Source organism: Amphiura filiformis, chromosome 3, assembly GCF_039555335.1.
Source record: "Amphiura filiformis chromosome 3, Afil_fr2py, whole genome shotgun sequence".
NCBI classification, from domain to species: Eukaryota; Metazoa; Echinodermata; class Ophiuroidea; order Amphilepidida; family Amphiuridae; genus Amphiura; species Amphiura filiformis.
In genome coordinates this window covers 14,737,800-14,754,600 of record NC_092630.1, presented here as the reverse complement: position 1 = coordinate 14,754,600, position 16,801 = coordinate 14,737,800, and the positions used below count along the sequence as shown (strand labels likewise).

General features: G+C 38.4%; 1 protein-coding gene across 1 annotated transcript; it reads left to right on the top strand.

Moving 5' to 3' along the window:
* The first annotated feature begins 5,163 nt into the window (after positions 1-5,163).
* LOC140147076 (cytosolic beta-glucosidase-like) lies at positions 5,164-8,130 on the top strand. The gene is made up of 3 exons (XM_072168848.1): positions 5,164-5,459; positions 5,944-6,986; positions 7,853-8,130. Exons 1-3 carry the CDS (start codon positions 5,164-5,166, stop codon positions 8,128-8,130), a joined length of 1,617 nt encoding a protein of 538 aa, XP_072024949.1.
* The last annotated feature ends 8,671 nt before the right edge of the window (positions 8,131-16,801 follow it).

The following is a 16,801-nucleotide window of genomic DNA, read 5'->3' as shown; positions in this document are numbered from 1 at the left end:
ATGCGTAGAAGTACAGGTGATTATTTCAAAAGAGTAAGTGGAATAGTGTGGAACGGGGCTGCTTCTGCTTTTCACACATTTTCTTTTGGAAACAGGTCTTGTTCCACACTATTCCAATAACTCACAGATTCTTGTGTTGGGTGCCAATTATTGGGCTGTAAATATGGTCAAGGAAGCTTTTCCATGTAAGTGCATTCTGCTGTTGTGTCAGTTGGTTACTGACCAGTGTTTAGAGTAGAGTATTGAAGTAATCCTGTGTGTAATTTTTGTTCACTTTTATGGACAGGATTTTAAGATTTGAACTTCGTCAAGACAGTTTCGAAACAGAATATGCGCCGAAAACGGTTCATTTTTAACCTAATGGGATTCTAATTTAGGCTTAATATTTTGTGTCTTGAACAGAGATTTTCAAAGAAGAAACTATGCGGGTATTGTGAGGCAACGGGAATAGAAATACTAATAGTCATGCATGATAGATTAATATAACGCGGCATATTCAAATTTTAGTTTGAGACACATGTTGATAAGATACACATGTTGATACATGTTGATTCTTATGATCCTTTGTGAAGTTGGGCCTCATGATAATAGTAGGCTATTATTTAATCAGGCGGCACACTTAAGGGTAGACGAGGTATTGTCGAAGCAACCTAAAAATCGATTTCCATTACCTAGATCAATATATTATTGAAAAATAACACCTTGATGTTTTGCAAAAGTTCATTCTACAAATCGTATACTTTGCAAACTTGCTTAACGTATTGTTGTTAATGAGTTTTACAAAATGTGTTGTTGTTTCAGCCCTCTTTACAACGTAACTCAAGAACTGCAGCACATATAAAATTATATCTGTGATATTTTAATTCTTCTACACGCTCGCTATGAATTGAGCAATGAAGTTTTTGCCAAAGCTCACTACCATTCGTAAGATGCTGTGAACTACCAAATCACCACAGTTTAAAATAATTAATAACCTTAATGGATCAAAGGGGGAGAGATAGCGCACTATCCATGGCTATAAATACCTTGGTTAGGGTTAGGGTAATGTTTAGGGTAAGGTTGAGCATAGGGTTTATAGCAACTCTTACTGGGTTCTAGGACTAATGACTCTTCGGATTATTGACCTGTAACTGATATTTTTAAAGTTTTATAGTGTATGCTACAGAATCACCAGTCCAAATGTATGGAAAGTTTGGTTCCATTGTTAAAGGTTACTAATTAAATCATAAGTTCTTTTGCATTTGGAGAACCAGATTGTTCTTTCCAAAACATTCTTTGGTATAGGCCCGGGTATAGGATCATTGTACAGAGAAGAGGCAACAGTGTTCACAAATCAACCGCATTTGTTTCAGGTAAATGGAAATTAAACACTACTACAATACTTCGTTTGGTAAGCCCGAAAGAAATTTACTCTTTATTCATCATTGTCAGCTTAGGTATGGCATGTATGTCAGAAGTCGAAACACTATTCTCTATGATGTATGTATGGGCATCATGTACGTTTCTCAACCAATTGAAAAGCTCTCGCATACCCCAATTCATTCATTTGGTTGCTATCTCTTAACATACGAAAATATTGTTTGCAGCAAAGACTTTAGTGCTTTTTTCTACTGGCACAGTAGTTTAGAGATTGTGATAGTAGTCTACAGCCTGTGTCTTCAAGTACAGTCAGTGACTTGAGCCTCATTACCGCATTCTGGTAATATCCGGGTAAAAACGGTTCTGTCTACGTCTTTGTTGGAATTTTGTGCCATGGACAGCAAGGCGTATTACGTATTGGCAACTCACAATAATTGTAACAAATCTCTCGTTCTAAAAAATAATTCATTCATTTTTGCAGCGATCTTACCATTGCAACAAACCTTATACGCACAGAGCAATGAATATATTTTTACATTGGATATCCATGTGCTCAAGTTGAGATTTACACCTACTCATGTTACTCTCTTGCCATTTTACTGAGAAACAAGAAACAAATTGTTACTGAGCCAACTAGGGAGAACCAAATCCTAGATCTGGTTCTGACCGACCTGTCTTTAACCGCTACAACTTTTGCAAGACTAGGCACATCAGACCACAATCCTGTCTTAGTTAAATTGAAGTTGCCCATCTACAGAGATAAACCTTAAAAACGGACGGTTTGGCAAAGCTGACTACTGGGGCATGAGAGGGTTTCTCTCTTCTGCAAACTGGACTCAAATCTCCCAAACGACCCTGAACAAGCTAGCAGTAACGTTACTGACAGCATAAGAGGTGCAATGGATATACATTCCGAGTAAGTTTGTCACCAACAACTGGCGACAAAGTTTGGTTTGATGACAACAGCAAGAGAGCTGAAAATAGGAAGCGTTGCCTGTTCAAGAAGTTAAAGAAAAACAACACTAAGGAAAACAAGGGCAAGTTTGCAGAAGCCAGACGGGAATACAATCAGGTTGAGAAACAAGCCAGAAGAAAGTACAACAACAAGCTGAGGGAAGAGCTTTTAGATGGAAGCCTGAGCAGCAAAAAGTGGCGGAACACGGTTGACACTCTGTCTGTAAGAAAAGCTAGGGCAGACATACCTGTAATAAAAGATCAAAACCAGGTCTACACCACGGCAAAGGAGAATACTGAAATATTAGGACAGACTTTTGCCAACTTGAAATGCCAACTTGAGAATGCTGAAGAACCTGCTCCAGAAAGCGGATACCATCAAATTCTAAGGACTCCATAGTTTTCAAGGCCAAGGACATCAGGGGGCTCTTGCGAAAATTAGAACCTGATAAAGCTAATGGACCTGATGAGATCCCCAATAGAATCCTGAAAGAGTGCAGTGCTGAATTAGCAAGACCTCTCAGCCGCCTATTTGAGCTGTGCAATCCATCTATATACCGCTCCATCTCTCTTCTTAGCAACATCAGCAAGGTTATGGAGGCAGTGGTACAGAAGCAGCTTCAGAAGTACCTGTTGCAGCACCATCTCATTTCAGACAGGCGATTTGGCTTTAGACCCCATCACATCACAGCTGACATCTTAACCATCCTCTCTCAGCAATAGACCAACGCTCCAGACAGAGGTCATGAAGTGCGTCTAATTGCCCTGAACATCAAAGGAGTATTTGACAAGGTATGGCACAAAGGAATTTGCTCCAAACTGAAAAGCAAAGGAGTTTCTGGCAAGCTTCTGACCTGGATTGAGAGCTACCTATCCAAGTTGGTCCATCAAAGAGTGTTCCATCTGGCCAATCATCAAACAGTACGTCCATCAATGCCTCTGTACCACAAGACTCAATCCTGGGCCCGCTGCTATTCACTGTCTTTATTGATGATCTGGGAGATGAATGCGAGAACACTCTGTATCTGTATGCAGAAGACTCCACCCTATTCTGCGAGATCAGATCAAGTGATGACAGCATGGATGCAACAGCGAGCCTCAATTGGGACCTGGAGAGAATGAGGATCTGGGCAGACAAGTGGAAAGTCACCTTCGAGCCCTCCAAGTGTAAAGCCCTGACTATCTCAAGGAAGAGGAATCCAACTAGACTAGACATTTGTTTTGGAAACACCAAACTGGCAGAGATGGATGAGCTGGAAATCTTGGGTGTTACTATTGATAAAAAAAAAACTCACCTGGCCTAAGCACATTTCCAAAAAAGCTGCCAGGGCTGGACAGAAGCTTGGTGCACTAAGAAGGGTAGGCAACAAGCTTGATGTAAAAGGGAGAGCCACAGTTTACAAGGCCCAGGTTTTGTAGTGTTATGGAGTATGCCTCACTATGCTGGATGAGTGCCTCAACCACCACACTGAAGCTCCTTGACTACATACAGTGCAAAACATTGAGGATTGTTGGTGTAGACGAGCAGCAGGCAAGAATGGATCTTAACATCCCCTCTTTACATCACAGACGACAGGTGGCTGCTACATCTGTGCTCTACAAGATGCACACCAGCATGCGCCAGCCAGACTTGAAAGCATTGCTCCCAAGCATTACGTGATCAGGCGAGCCACTCGCACCAGTCTCTCAATGCCAAGTCACGCACTGACTGAGCCAGTCTCAAGAACCTTGTCAACCGGCAGAACTTTCGTCCATGTTGCAGTACATGTTTGGAATGGACTCCCAGACTGTGTAGTTGGAGAGATCACTGATTATGGGGCTCAATCCTTCAAGATCCGATCCGTGTACATCAACATCTTTCGGGATTATGATTTAGCAGAGGGTTCTTGTCACTCTCCTAAGCTGCTGTGAACCATTGATTAGCCCATACGGATTACTAATAGTGCCCTGTTGCCTATAAAAGTGCTTGATATGGTCAGTCCTATTGGGCTATTGTTCACCTTGCATTTTATAAACAAAATAAAATAAAAAGAATAGCAATCTGAGGCTTCAAAACTACACTTACGCGTAACGGTGCTAGTCCTTCAAAAAGGACCTTGACTATCGGGGAGAGGCTTGGCAAAACCGAGCAGCGAAGCCGAAGGCCAAGTACGATCTAGGACCTAAATCTAGGAAAATACATGTTAATTTACCCTAACACTGAAAACTGCTTTTTTCTATCGGAAGTTAAAGAAGAAACGAAAAAGGAGAGAAGATGAACAAAGAAGTCGCTTGGTACCCTCGGGATTCGAACCCGGGATTCGAACCCCCGGGTGCCAAGCACACAATCACCGGCCGGTAGCGTCATCGCATCACGTGGGATTTATGCTTGCGGTGGTTATCATCGTGGTATTTTGTGGTATCTGTGGGTGTTACGGTTAATATAATATTTTACCTGCGTCAATATTAGCTACTGTAATCAGATATGCAAACAATCAAAAGATAACTAAAATGTCATCAGAGTTTATTTGATATGGCTTCATAGCGGGGAATACACTAATTGTATCCACAGTTAGGGTCATCCTAAAACTCATAGCTACAATCATATTTCACAATGGTTTAGATATGAATAATGAGCCAGTAGTTGTAAAAGAAGAATATACTTCTGGAAGTCATGTAAGTGCAAACTTGCATGCGAATTAGAAACAACAGGTCGTTTGAAATGTTGCCGATAACTTAACACATAAGCTTACAGAGTTTGACGAACTTCTGTTAATCTCATTCAAGTATAATACACGGTTGTTTTATACTTGAACCTCTGATCAACTCGTATGTGCTATTCATATCGCTGTACCTTTTCACGATACCAACATGGACTCGTCTTTGCCTTTTACGTTATATTTGATTCTGCAGCTAGCGCTTGTTTTTGCCGTAGATGACCCTGTATACATCTACCCAGATGTCTTCAAGAATCCAGAGAGAGACGCTTTCATGTTCGGCAAGTTTCCCGAGGGTTTCATATGGAGCGCTGCTACTTCTTCATATCAGATTGAAGGCGCCTGGGATGTTGGAGGCAAAGGAGAAAGTATATGGGACAGATACGCCCATACCCCAGGAAATATTGCCAATGATGACAACGGAGATGTAGCATGCGATTCATATAACAAGTAAGAAATTCGGATCATACATTCTGCAATTTTGAAAACAATATTTCTACGTCACCAGAGCATTATTTAATAAATCTTGTTCAAATCGATCGGTAATTTAATCTTTATAATTAACAGAATTCATTGCATTAACCCTAGAACTACGGAGCCATATTTTTTTGTAACACGGACTACGAAGGGGGCACCCCTAATTTTCAACTATAAACGTATATTTACTGTACATTGGAGCGAGTTGCCTAGTTATGAGTTACGCACTTTTCCAGCCCACGCGCTCTGATGATCTCAATCGTATAAAGTTTTTTTTTCATTCGCTTGATCAGCCAGTACATGTAGAATGACGGTACAATACAAGAGCTGTTTTAATTTGCCAATCAGATTCCACTTCAGTGTTTGCAAACTACACGCTAGCTACAAAGACACATGAAAGAATCACCACCAATTAAATCTTCTTTTCCGTCTTCTATAATTGTTTTCCGTATTACAGGTACAAACAAGACGTCAAGTTGATGGTCGATATGGGTTTGAAATACTACCGCTTCTCCCTATCATGGCCAAGGCTTTTACCAGATGGCACACTGAACAACCCTAGCGCAGATGGTCTTCGTTACTACAATGCTCTAATTGATGAACTTGTTGCCAATGATATTGCACCAATGATCACACTCTATCATTGGGATCTTCCTCAAGCTTTGCAAGATTTCGGTGGATGGGCAAACGAATCTATTGTTGAATATTTTACAAAATATGCAAACTATTGCTTCCAGAACTTTGGTGACAGAGCCAAATTATGGATTACCTTCAACGAACCTTGGATTTTTACTATGTTGGGTTACGGCTGTGGTGGGTTTCCGCCTGGAATTTGCGAAGATGGTACAACAACCTACGTGGTTGCGCATAACATAATCAAGAGCCATGCACACGCTTGGCATACTTATGATGATGACTACCGTGCAAAGCAAAATGGACAACTTGGCATCACCATCCCTTCTGATTTCATAGAACCTTTCGACCACAATGATCCCGCAGATTTAGACGCAGCAGAACGTTCATTACAGTTCGGTCTAGGTTGGTTTGCCCACCCAATTTACATCAGCGGAGACTATCCCGAGGTCATGAAGACTAAAGTTGCGTACAAAAGCACACAACAAGGTTATAGCGTGTCTCGTCTTCCAGAGTTCACAGAAGATGAAAAGGCGTTCATTAAAGGTACCGGAGACTTTTTTGGACTCAATCATTACTCAACCAGCTATGCTGTTGATGTTGAGGAGACAATATCTGACCCTCCCAGTTATTTCAACGACCAGGATGTACGTACCTTTAAAGATGAAAAATGGCCAGACTCATCAGGATCAAGTTGGCTCAAGGTTGTTCCGTGGGGTGTTCGTCGCTTGCTGAATTGGGTTGATCAAGAGTACCAAGTACCAATCTATGTGACAGAAAACGGTATTTCTACAAAAGATGTGTACGAGTTAAATGACGTCGAGAGAGTCAACTACCACCAAGCCTACATCAATGAAATCCTCAAAGGTAAAACAATTATCAAGTAGACTTTGTTTGCAGAACACGAAAAATAGCCGCACGGTGTATGACCCGTATTACGCACTTAAAGCAATATTATAACATTTTCAAACAAAATAGATTAGCATTTCTTTGCCATAAAATGTTAGCTTTTACTGTCAGATATATCCTCTTTTATTTTTGAGCCGAACAACTACGGCAAAGCAAAGAAAATTGGAATTTACTACCAGCACACATGTCGCCAATACGTACCACTCCTTCGGTCATGTTGTGGTACGACCCTTTGTTGTGTATATCACCGTCCCGCGCGCCCCGACGTACTGTGTGTTATGAACATCGTGTATGCGTTCGACTAATAATTCCATCGTAATAATAAAGCGCTGAATCAGCCTTTAATTCAAAATCACGGATTTTGACAAAACTACAGCACTTAGAGTCTTGATTTTTGCAGGGTATATTGGTTTAATAAAGTACAATTTAATCGTGTAAAAAAGGAATTTTAAAAATTCAGTGAGGGCGTCTTCCTCAGCAAATGTTATAATATGGCTTTAATGTTACTCGTTTCTCGATTGAAAACCAGATTTCTCGATTGAAAGCGACCACTTGGCAGGGTATGTTTAGTTTGTTAAGAATTGCAACCGTGAATTTTGCTCCATATTGTGCTTTTATCATATTTAATATGTAGATGCGTACCAGACAAGCCTCTCTTCTGTATTATTTTGTCATTAAAAGCAATAATTGAAAGTGGTGTTATTAGACTTTTGTCTTGCATCGCATAAGTGCGTTCACTTTCCATTTTCGCAACATCATATCTACCTTAATTTACCATGTGTTTTCTTGTTTAACCTTTTTTCTTGTTTGTAATCTTCTTTCAGCCATTAACGACGGAGCTGACGTAAGAGGCTATACGGCATGGACATTGATGGATAACTTTGCATTTGCTGCCGGCTACACCGAACGATGGGGTATGCATTATGTAGACTTCAGTGATCCGGACAGGAAGCGAGAACCCAAAGAATCGTCCAAGATCTATGCCAGAATTGTCGTAGGGAATGGGTTCAACGAGGATTGGTTCAACTCAGGAACAGTCACAGTCGTTTCTTACCTTACACTTTTCATTAGTTTATTTTTATACCAGTTATGTCGTATTTAGATTATTGTTGTTTTATATACATTAGAGTGTATTAAGTTATATTGCTTGTATAGGGGGTTTTTTATAGTGGAAAATTGTAATTTTGTTGAAATGTTAAATTATCATGTATTAATTCATCGATTTAGTGATAAATCAATGGACAGATCAATCAATGCATTATCGACAATCGATTAGGCCACCGGATTGCTCCCAAGTAGGGTTATTCCTTCATGTAATTTTATTCAAAATTAGGGTTAGGGATAGTTTAAGGTTAGGATTAGGTTTAGGCTTAATAAAATTTGTGTATACATGTATTCTCAATCATCCAGGTAGAGAAACATAATAAAATGAGTTCAAATCTGTTCATCTGACTCTTTTTGATAGCGACAGTATCGCGTCTCATCCATGACGCATCAGGCTGACTGATCAGTTGCTGAACTATTGACCTAGCTGTGACACACTTGATGGCTTGGTGAGGCTTAAAGGCCGCTATATATATCTGGAAAACACATTAAGTTAGGAGCTGTGTAAAGTTTGTTGGAATAGAGGTGAACAATAACTAAACATTGGCTTGATTATATTTTAAGCCTACTTAATTGGGTTACCCTTGAAAGTTTGCCTGGTCAACCCAGCCCCTTTAAGGGAAGGGGTATGAACGTTTGGACAGTATTTATTTTGGGACATTAGAGCACATCAGACATATCGAATTGCATTTTGAATACGAAGAATGTCATTCTGATATCAAATAATTTTGATTTTTTGAAATTCGCAATTTAATACACATTTTATGGCAAATCATTAATATTAAAATTGATATTTTTGATATTTAACAGTACTTGAAGTAAAAATCTGATGATTTATACTTAAAGTGTATGTAGGTGGGATGAAAAGCCGACGATCAATTGAACATTTTGACCTTTCGTATTGAAGATATGGATTTTTTTTCCCAAAACACCAAAAAAAAAATTAGGTCTTTTTGGGAAAAAATCCATATCTTCAATATGAAAGGTCAAAATTTTCAATTGACAGTCGGCTTTTCCTCCTGCTACATACACTTTAAGAATATATCATTAGATTTATATAATTTACTTCGAGGACTGTTATATATCAAAAATTTGAAAAATATCAAATTTTTACAATTTGTCATAAAATTTTTATTATATTGTGATTTTCAAAAATTAAAATTATTTGATATCAGAAAGACATGCTTCGTATTCAGAATGCAATTCGATAGGTCTGAGGTGCTCTCATGTCCCACAAAAAATACTGTCGAAACGCAATAAACGCTCATTTTAGATCCCTTAAAAGGTTAGGGTTAGAATTAGCTTACACAAAATAATTACGCAAAGATCGGCCCAAAGTAGCTTGATGAATCAAACGCTAGAGAGGGCTCAAACAAGATCAAAACGCTTATCAGAAAAATTTCTATGTCTATGAGCCGAAATCCTATCGCCATCGACCAGTAATATATGATAACAATAATGATATCACTCTTCACAATGTCTGATAAAATGGTATTTACAAGTACTGTTTAAGAAAATAGTTTGTTCTTATGGACGGATGTACTAAAAACTTGAAGACATACTTTGTAGAGTTACAAATGAATTACTTAAAGGCTTATTCAGTAATCCTAGCAAAGGTGTAAAAATGTCCAAAAAAATGTGTATAAATTGCCCAAGAACGAACGACTCTAAGTAATTATAATAATGTCATCTGGTATTTTTGAAATTTTTGTCTTTTTTACTGCTGCATCAAAATCTTGGAATTATCAAAATGCTGTAATTTTAGCACATCTATGACATCTAGAAATTTGTGAAGGTTACTTGCAAATTATTCTTTAAAACAAGCTTTTGCTATGGTTACTGACCAGCTCATTAGCGCGGTTCATCAGACAGTGGGACATTCTTTACCGCGTGATTACTGTCCTCTGTTGATGACAGGGCTCCGGACTCTTGTCAAGGCGATATAAAAAGTGCAGGACCGTGCAGTGGCTTGTCGTCGGGAACACCAGTGGCGTACCGTGGCCGCCCCAACCCCGGGGGGCTGAAGAAGAAACAATTTTGCCGCCCCTTCCTTAACAGCCCGAAAAGGTTGACCCAATTTTTTTCACGGTCGTTTGAAAAAGTGAAGATAAAAAAAAAAAAAAAAAAAGGATTTTAGGCGCTAGCGCCCTAAAAGCAACCTTTTTCAAAATTTTTTATGCTTTTTCATATTTCTCCGCCCTTTTTTTTCTTGCCAATTCGTTTTGACGCCCCTTCGTTTTTGCCGCCCCTGTTTTTGCCGCCCCTTCTTCTTCCGCCGCCCCTTCGTTTTTGCCACCCCCTACTTTGACCCCGGGGGGCTGGCGCCCCCAAAGCCCCCCTCAAAATACGCGCATGAACACAGTGGCAGAGTGCTAAGAATCCGTCAGATGATTGGATGCATCTCAACAGGTACAGCCAGATGAAACTACAAGGAATGCAACCAATTTCAGCATAAATAGCCGGAATTCGACAAAATGCCAAAATGTGACAAAAGCCACAGCTGAGCAGGCCTCAAATACAAGAGCTTACAAGGAGCCGCACTGTGTCAAATAAGCCAATGGTGGCAAAACATCCAATTCTAACAAAGACTACTGTCGAGGAACCTACAAATAATAGGAGCTCCAGTGGTATTAATGTAGGAATTTGGAATGTCAGGACGCTAAGGACGGAAGGTCACTGGGAAATCCTCCTTGATGAAGTTAGAAACACACCTGACAGAAACACCCCCACTCATCAACAAACATGAATACCCCATCCTTTTAAGATTTAGGAAAGATGGTATTGGAAGAGAAGGTGTTTGGCTTCTGATATCACAGCCACTTCTTAAATGCCTGGTCAGCTATGAATCTGTCTCTCCTATATAGAATCATAACAGCAAATCTCAAAATGAAGGAATACTCAACATCATTAATGTTTATGCCCTATCTCTATACACAACGATGCAGAGAGTGATAAGTTTTACGATGGGCAGCAACACCATCTAAAGAAAGTTAATATAAAGGAGAAACTTATCCTGATGCGTGATCTCAACGCCAAAATAGGATCTGACAACCATAGCAATGGGTAAGTATGGTGTTGGAAAGATCAACAGCAGTGGGGGAGAAACTATTGGAATTCTGCATGCTGTACAAGTTGTAGTCTACTGTAGTAGACTCTTTTCATTTATTACTAATATCTGTCTTCCCTCTCTTTCCTATCTGCCATCTTTCCTATTCTGATCCAACAGCACAGCTATTAATCTTTAACGTTGGTGGCTCACTCCGAAAGCTCCCCGCCTAGACCCCCCCTTTCTAGGGAAGGCGGTTCTTGGCGGGGAGCAGTTTTCGAAGTGAGCCCTTAACTTGAAGATATATCTGTTGGCTCAGAACAGCATAGATGGCGCTTCCATGGTATCCATGATTATAAATGAAAAGGGTCTACTACAAGGTGTCCCAGAATTATTTATACCGTGTTTGAACAAAATATCAAAAATATAATAGTGTATCTAATCTTAATAAGTGCAATACAATGCCACACATGTCTCCTACTTATGCTGTGACTTTCATGGAAATGCTTGATTCGTTTTCGCGTGACATTGCTATTATTGAAAATGGACGAAAACGGCATGTGTGTAAATTAACAGTGCAAAGGCATCATATAACACATGGGTCCTTTATCACCATCGTCCAGCCGCCCTGTGCAATATATTGGAGAAATCCTACATTCTTTAAAAGGGAATACACCAAATTTTGGCACAGGTGTAGAGCTTACAGATGTAGAGCTTACAATGCAAAATAATTCTTGATATGGGATTAAGTGAAACATTTCAATATGACATCAGATATTTAAGTTGAAAAACATACTTTTTATGTGATTTTTACCCCAATATTTACCCAAAAATGTCATTATTACAGAGGATATAACTTCCTCAAGCATCCTCCGCAGTAAATGTTAATCTTCTCCGTCACGTAGCTGTGGGTTTTCCAATATACGTTGGACATTAATGCATGCTGTGACACTAAGGACGAACCTTCTCTATACTTTTATGAAAAATCCATCTCTGCCGGCATTTCAAAATGATGAAACTCACACACCGCAATAATTGGCTTCAAAACTGCCGCCAAAGAAAGAATAGTGTAAGGTCACTCAAGCGTAGCAAATCCTTTATTCAATACAAGGATTGCTTCGTAACATCATAAATAAACGATAGATATCAACTATTTAGCATCTTTCCCGGTATAAATCATTCTGGGACACCCTGTATAGTAAACTATACAAGTTGTAACACCCATACACTTTCAGCATAAAGAATGATAAAGAAAAGGTAACACGGACTTCGCGGGAAATACAAAAATATGATTGACTTCATTATAACTCAACAGGAGAACCTAAGTACAATCAAGAACTGCCGTCCCTACTGCTCAGTTGATGTGGGCTCAGCTCAGATCACAACCTATACACCAATCCGAGAAGCGTTTACTGTATTTGGCCCTCTATTGACGGCAACACAGATGTACCAGAGCGGGAGATTTAATTCGTAATTCAATACTCATGATTGTGTATTGAATATCACTATTGTGTACAATTCCCGGGTACAATTCTGTATAGCACACAATAAATAATGGATGGAACCCCCGACCTCGGGACACCGCAGTTTTATATCGGGGACACCGCAGTAATGGCGAAGTCGGATAGGTGTATATAGTGATCGCTAAAATGGTTTCAGCACCAGTTAAACAGCCCCTCAACTACAGCGCTATTACTCCTGCCAATCCTGGGAAAAGTTTTCTGTAGGATGGTGCTTAACAGCATTCAACAGGCTGTGGAAAACCATCTAAGAGATCGAGGAACATTGTAGGTTCGGGAGTTCCAGAGGCACTTCAGATGCGATGCGGTATTTACAGCCCGCCAAAGAAAAAGCATAGCAATACACTGGAACTTCGTAAACTTCAAAGCAACATTTGACAGCATGTCGTATATCAATTTATCATATGGAGGTAGACCGATCAGTTGGAGTAGACAACAAACCGGTGTACCTCATTGTTGTAAATGGAAAAATCACTGATTGGTTTGAAGTCTTAGTTGGTATGAGACAGGGCTGTCTTTTCTCTCCATGCCTCTTCAATCTATATCTGGAGTTCGTCATGAAGGTCATTCAAAATCTAGGCTCTCTGGTGTGCAGATGGGTGACATGTGCATCAACAGTATCCGTTATGTAGATGACATCACACTCATGGATATGGATTTTGAGAACCTGCAAATCTCCACTAATGAATTGGAAAAAGCATGCAGCAGCAGGGAGGGGAATGAAAATTAACCCGACAAAATGCATTATTATGTTTTGATGGATCCAAGTTGTGATAATATTGGATCCAAAACATAATAATGATAAAATTGATGCTTTACGCCCAATATTTATTGGTCTCGCTATGAGTTGTAAAATATTGGACTCGACTACGGCTCGTCCAATATTTTAAAACTCATAGCTCGACCAATAAATATGGGCTCAACCGATCCAATTTTATATGAATATCATGTCTGACGATCCTAGACACAATCTGTCGGAACAATAAGTCTATTTTACTATTTTAAAAATTAGAAGATGTGACACATACACACACAAAAAATAAACAAATACAGTCTGACGGTGCTAACATGCCTGTTTTCAGTGAAATAGTAATTCAATTTTACGGTAAATAATCGTAAAATTTACGACAAAGTGCCGTAAAAAACGGTAATATTTTTACAGTGTATCATTAAATTTCTTCAATTCGTTTCCAAGGTAATCGCTAATCAACGGCAAAAAACGAGACATATATACTACATGCATATTGATTTGCTCTAATTGACAAAGCACATAAACATCTTGCGTCCTCCATAATAACGTCTGCCAGCAGAGTTGGAATTCAGGGCCTATTTTTAATATCATAATTTCATGATAACAAATAATTGTCAATCCGTTTCCATGGTAATCGCTAATCAACGGTAAAAATACTATTAGGCTAATATATATTGCTGTCTCATTGACAAAGAAGATGTACATGGATATGCATATTTTCTGTGTTTCAATTTAAATTAATACTCTTAGTTTTCAGTGATGGTCGGGTATAGGCTATAGATCCTCATCTTTGTAAAATGTTGAGAATGTCGTTGACACACAAGTGTTCTTTCATAGTGGTATTTTTTCTTCATTTTACTTCTCATGACGGTAAGTTTCCTCAAATTCATTTCAACATTCTATTCGTTGATTTTAAGAAAATGGTAACTTATTTAAGATATTTTTAATAATAAATAGTCTGGCTGCCGGCCATATTTGATTTCTATGCCGTCTTCAGTTTGATGGATACTCCTTTAAAGATCAGCTGTTTCAAAGAAAATTTGACTGGCCGTCTGTCAGCGCAAGTGTAAAAAAATTAAAATGGTTTATAAATTGCTCAAAAGTGAAGGATAAGTCATTCAAATTGTCATTTGGTACTTTTTGAAATGACAAATTTGGCACAAAACGAAGAAAACAGCAGTACTGACAAAGTTGAAGCCCCGTTCAAATACATGTAGCTAATTTAGATACTGATACTGTCTTAAATACACGGCTTTCGGTTGAACCACTCGCAAGCTAGGTTAGCACATCTAAGACAATGACAAATGTACCAAAATCTGAATTTTGATGATTTTTTCGATCGTCCGGATGAGCAAATCACTGAATGGGCCTTTAGGACGCAGTGTCATAGTTCATACGAAGGTCAAAATCCAAAACTACAAATGATGTTAAGTATTCTTCTTGTCAATAGCGATCCAGAAAAACTACACTTTTACCTATTAAAGCTTCTAGAGTTATAGCAAAAAGGTCGAAGGTCACAACTTGGTGTCCACAGTGGTCAAAACCTGAAAAAATACTCCGATGTTCATTAAAATACACTTTAGTCTCACATTTTGTACGATTCTTTACGTTTTGTTACCTGGAGAGATTTGATCATGTCTCACCTCCTTTTTCAACCAAATCGACGGTACTAACTCTTGTAGTGAGGGATCAATATTTAACCACAAATTGCCTCCTGGGAACCAAATACCACACAAAGTCATTTTTATGTAACTCATTTGACCATGTGTGCCATATAGCCTCTAGCTATAATGACAGCCTGGTGATGTGGTCAACTCATTGACAGATATCAACCTCAGGAGGGAATTCAATTTTTGATCAATTATCTTCAGGTAGTGAATAAAGCGGCTGTATACCCAGCAAACACAAAAACGTTTTTAAAACGTTTTAAATAAGTTATATTTTGGCTTTTGGTTTAGGTAAAAACGTTATAATAACATTTAAATGTCGGGTTATATAATGGTCATGAAATCGTTTTAAAACGTTTTGTATGAAAACAAACTACAAAAATATTTTTAAAATGTTTTCGAAATGTCATTGTAAACTATTTTGGCAAACATTTTTGGCCAAATATTTTGTCAACACTTAAATAACATTATGTTACAATATTTGCACCCAGCAAACAAAGAAATGTTCTTAAAATGTTTTTTACAAAACGTTTTGATAACATTTAAATGTCGGGTTATATAAAGGTCGTGAAAACATTTTAAAAACGTTATTGTAAATATTTTGGGCAAACATATTTTTTCAACCCCAAAATAACATTATGTTTAGAATGATTTGTACCAAATTTTCAAAAATGTTTTTGGACTGTTATTAAAACGTTTTTATACCCTTTATATAACCCGACATTTAAATGTTTTCTGTAAAACATTTGTGTTTGCTGTGCAGTAAATTACCAACAAATGTTTTTTAATGTTATGAAAACGTTTATACCATTAATGTACCCTTTATACAATCCGACATTTAAACGTTTTCTGACATCCTTTTATAATCTTTTGCGAATGATGTCGAAAACGTTTTGTGTTTGCTGGGTATACGTATATACGACAAACTCGAATTCGATGAAACAAAGATGTATTATCATAATTATTTTTAGGTACAACAATGTTGCCGTCGAGCACGCGTCAGGTAAATATACCACGGTCCCTCTGTTAGCAGACACCAGTGCTGCAGAAGCATCATCGTCACAGAATACCGACAAAGAACATACATTGACAGGTACGTGCGGGTGAAGTGCATTTGTTTCTGCCTTTGGTAAAATAAATTTGGCCACTTACGTTCCCCCGGTCTCACCAGTCAGAACTAAAGATCATCGAAAATCACATTTGGTGGGGGGTGCAAACATTTCAGATCCCCCAAACTATTATGCTGTGAATGAAAGAATTTTTGGAGGACCCGAGAACAGGATTATGCACATTTTTATTTACTTTAAGAAAAAAATCATTAAGAAGCAATTGCGAAATATGAATTGGATAATGTCGACCATATTCAAATTGGGTTTTCTACTTAAAAGGGCATTTCGTGATCCACAGCCTCATCTCCCCACTTTTCTCAACAAAAAAAGTTGAGATTTTCATACCACTGGAAACCTCTGATTACATGATGTTTATGTACCAACAATTTCTTGCAGATTAATTCTTTCAGCAAAAATATCGTGAAATTTAACAAAATAACGAAATTATAACACATTGTCTATGGAGCAGTGTGATACACATAATCATGCATAACTCGCAAACACAAAATCGAAATCAACAAAAAATTTGGGAATAAGCTTTTTTCGTGGATATTTTCTTTCTCCTGTTTAAAACAA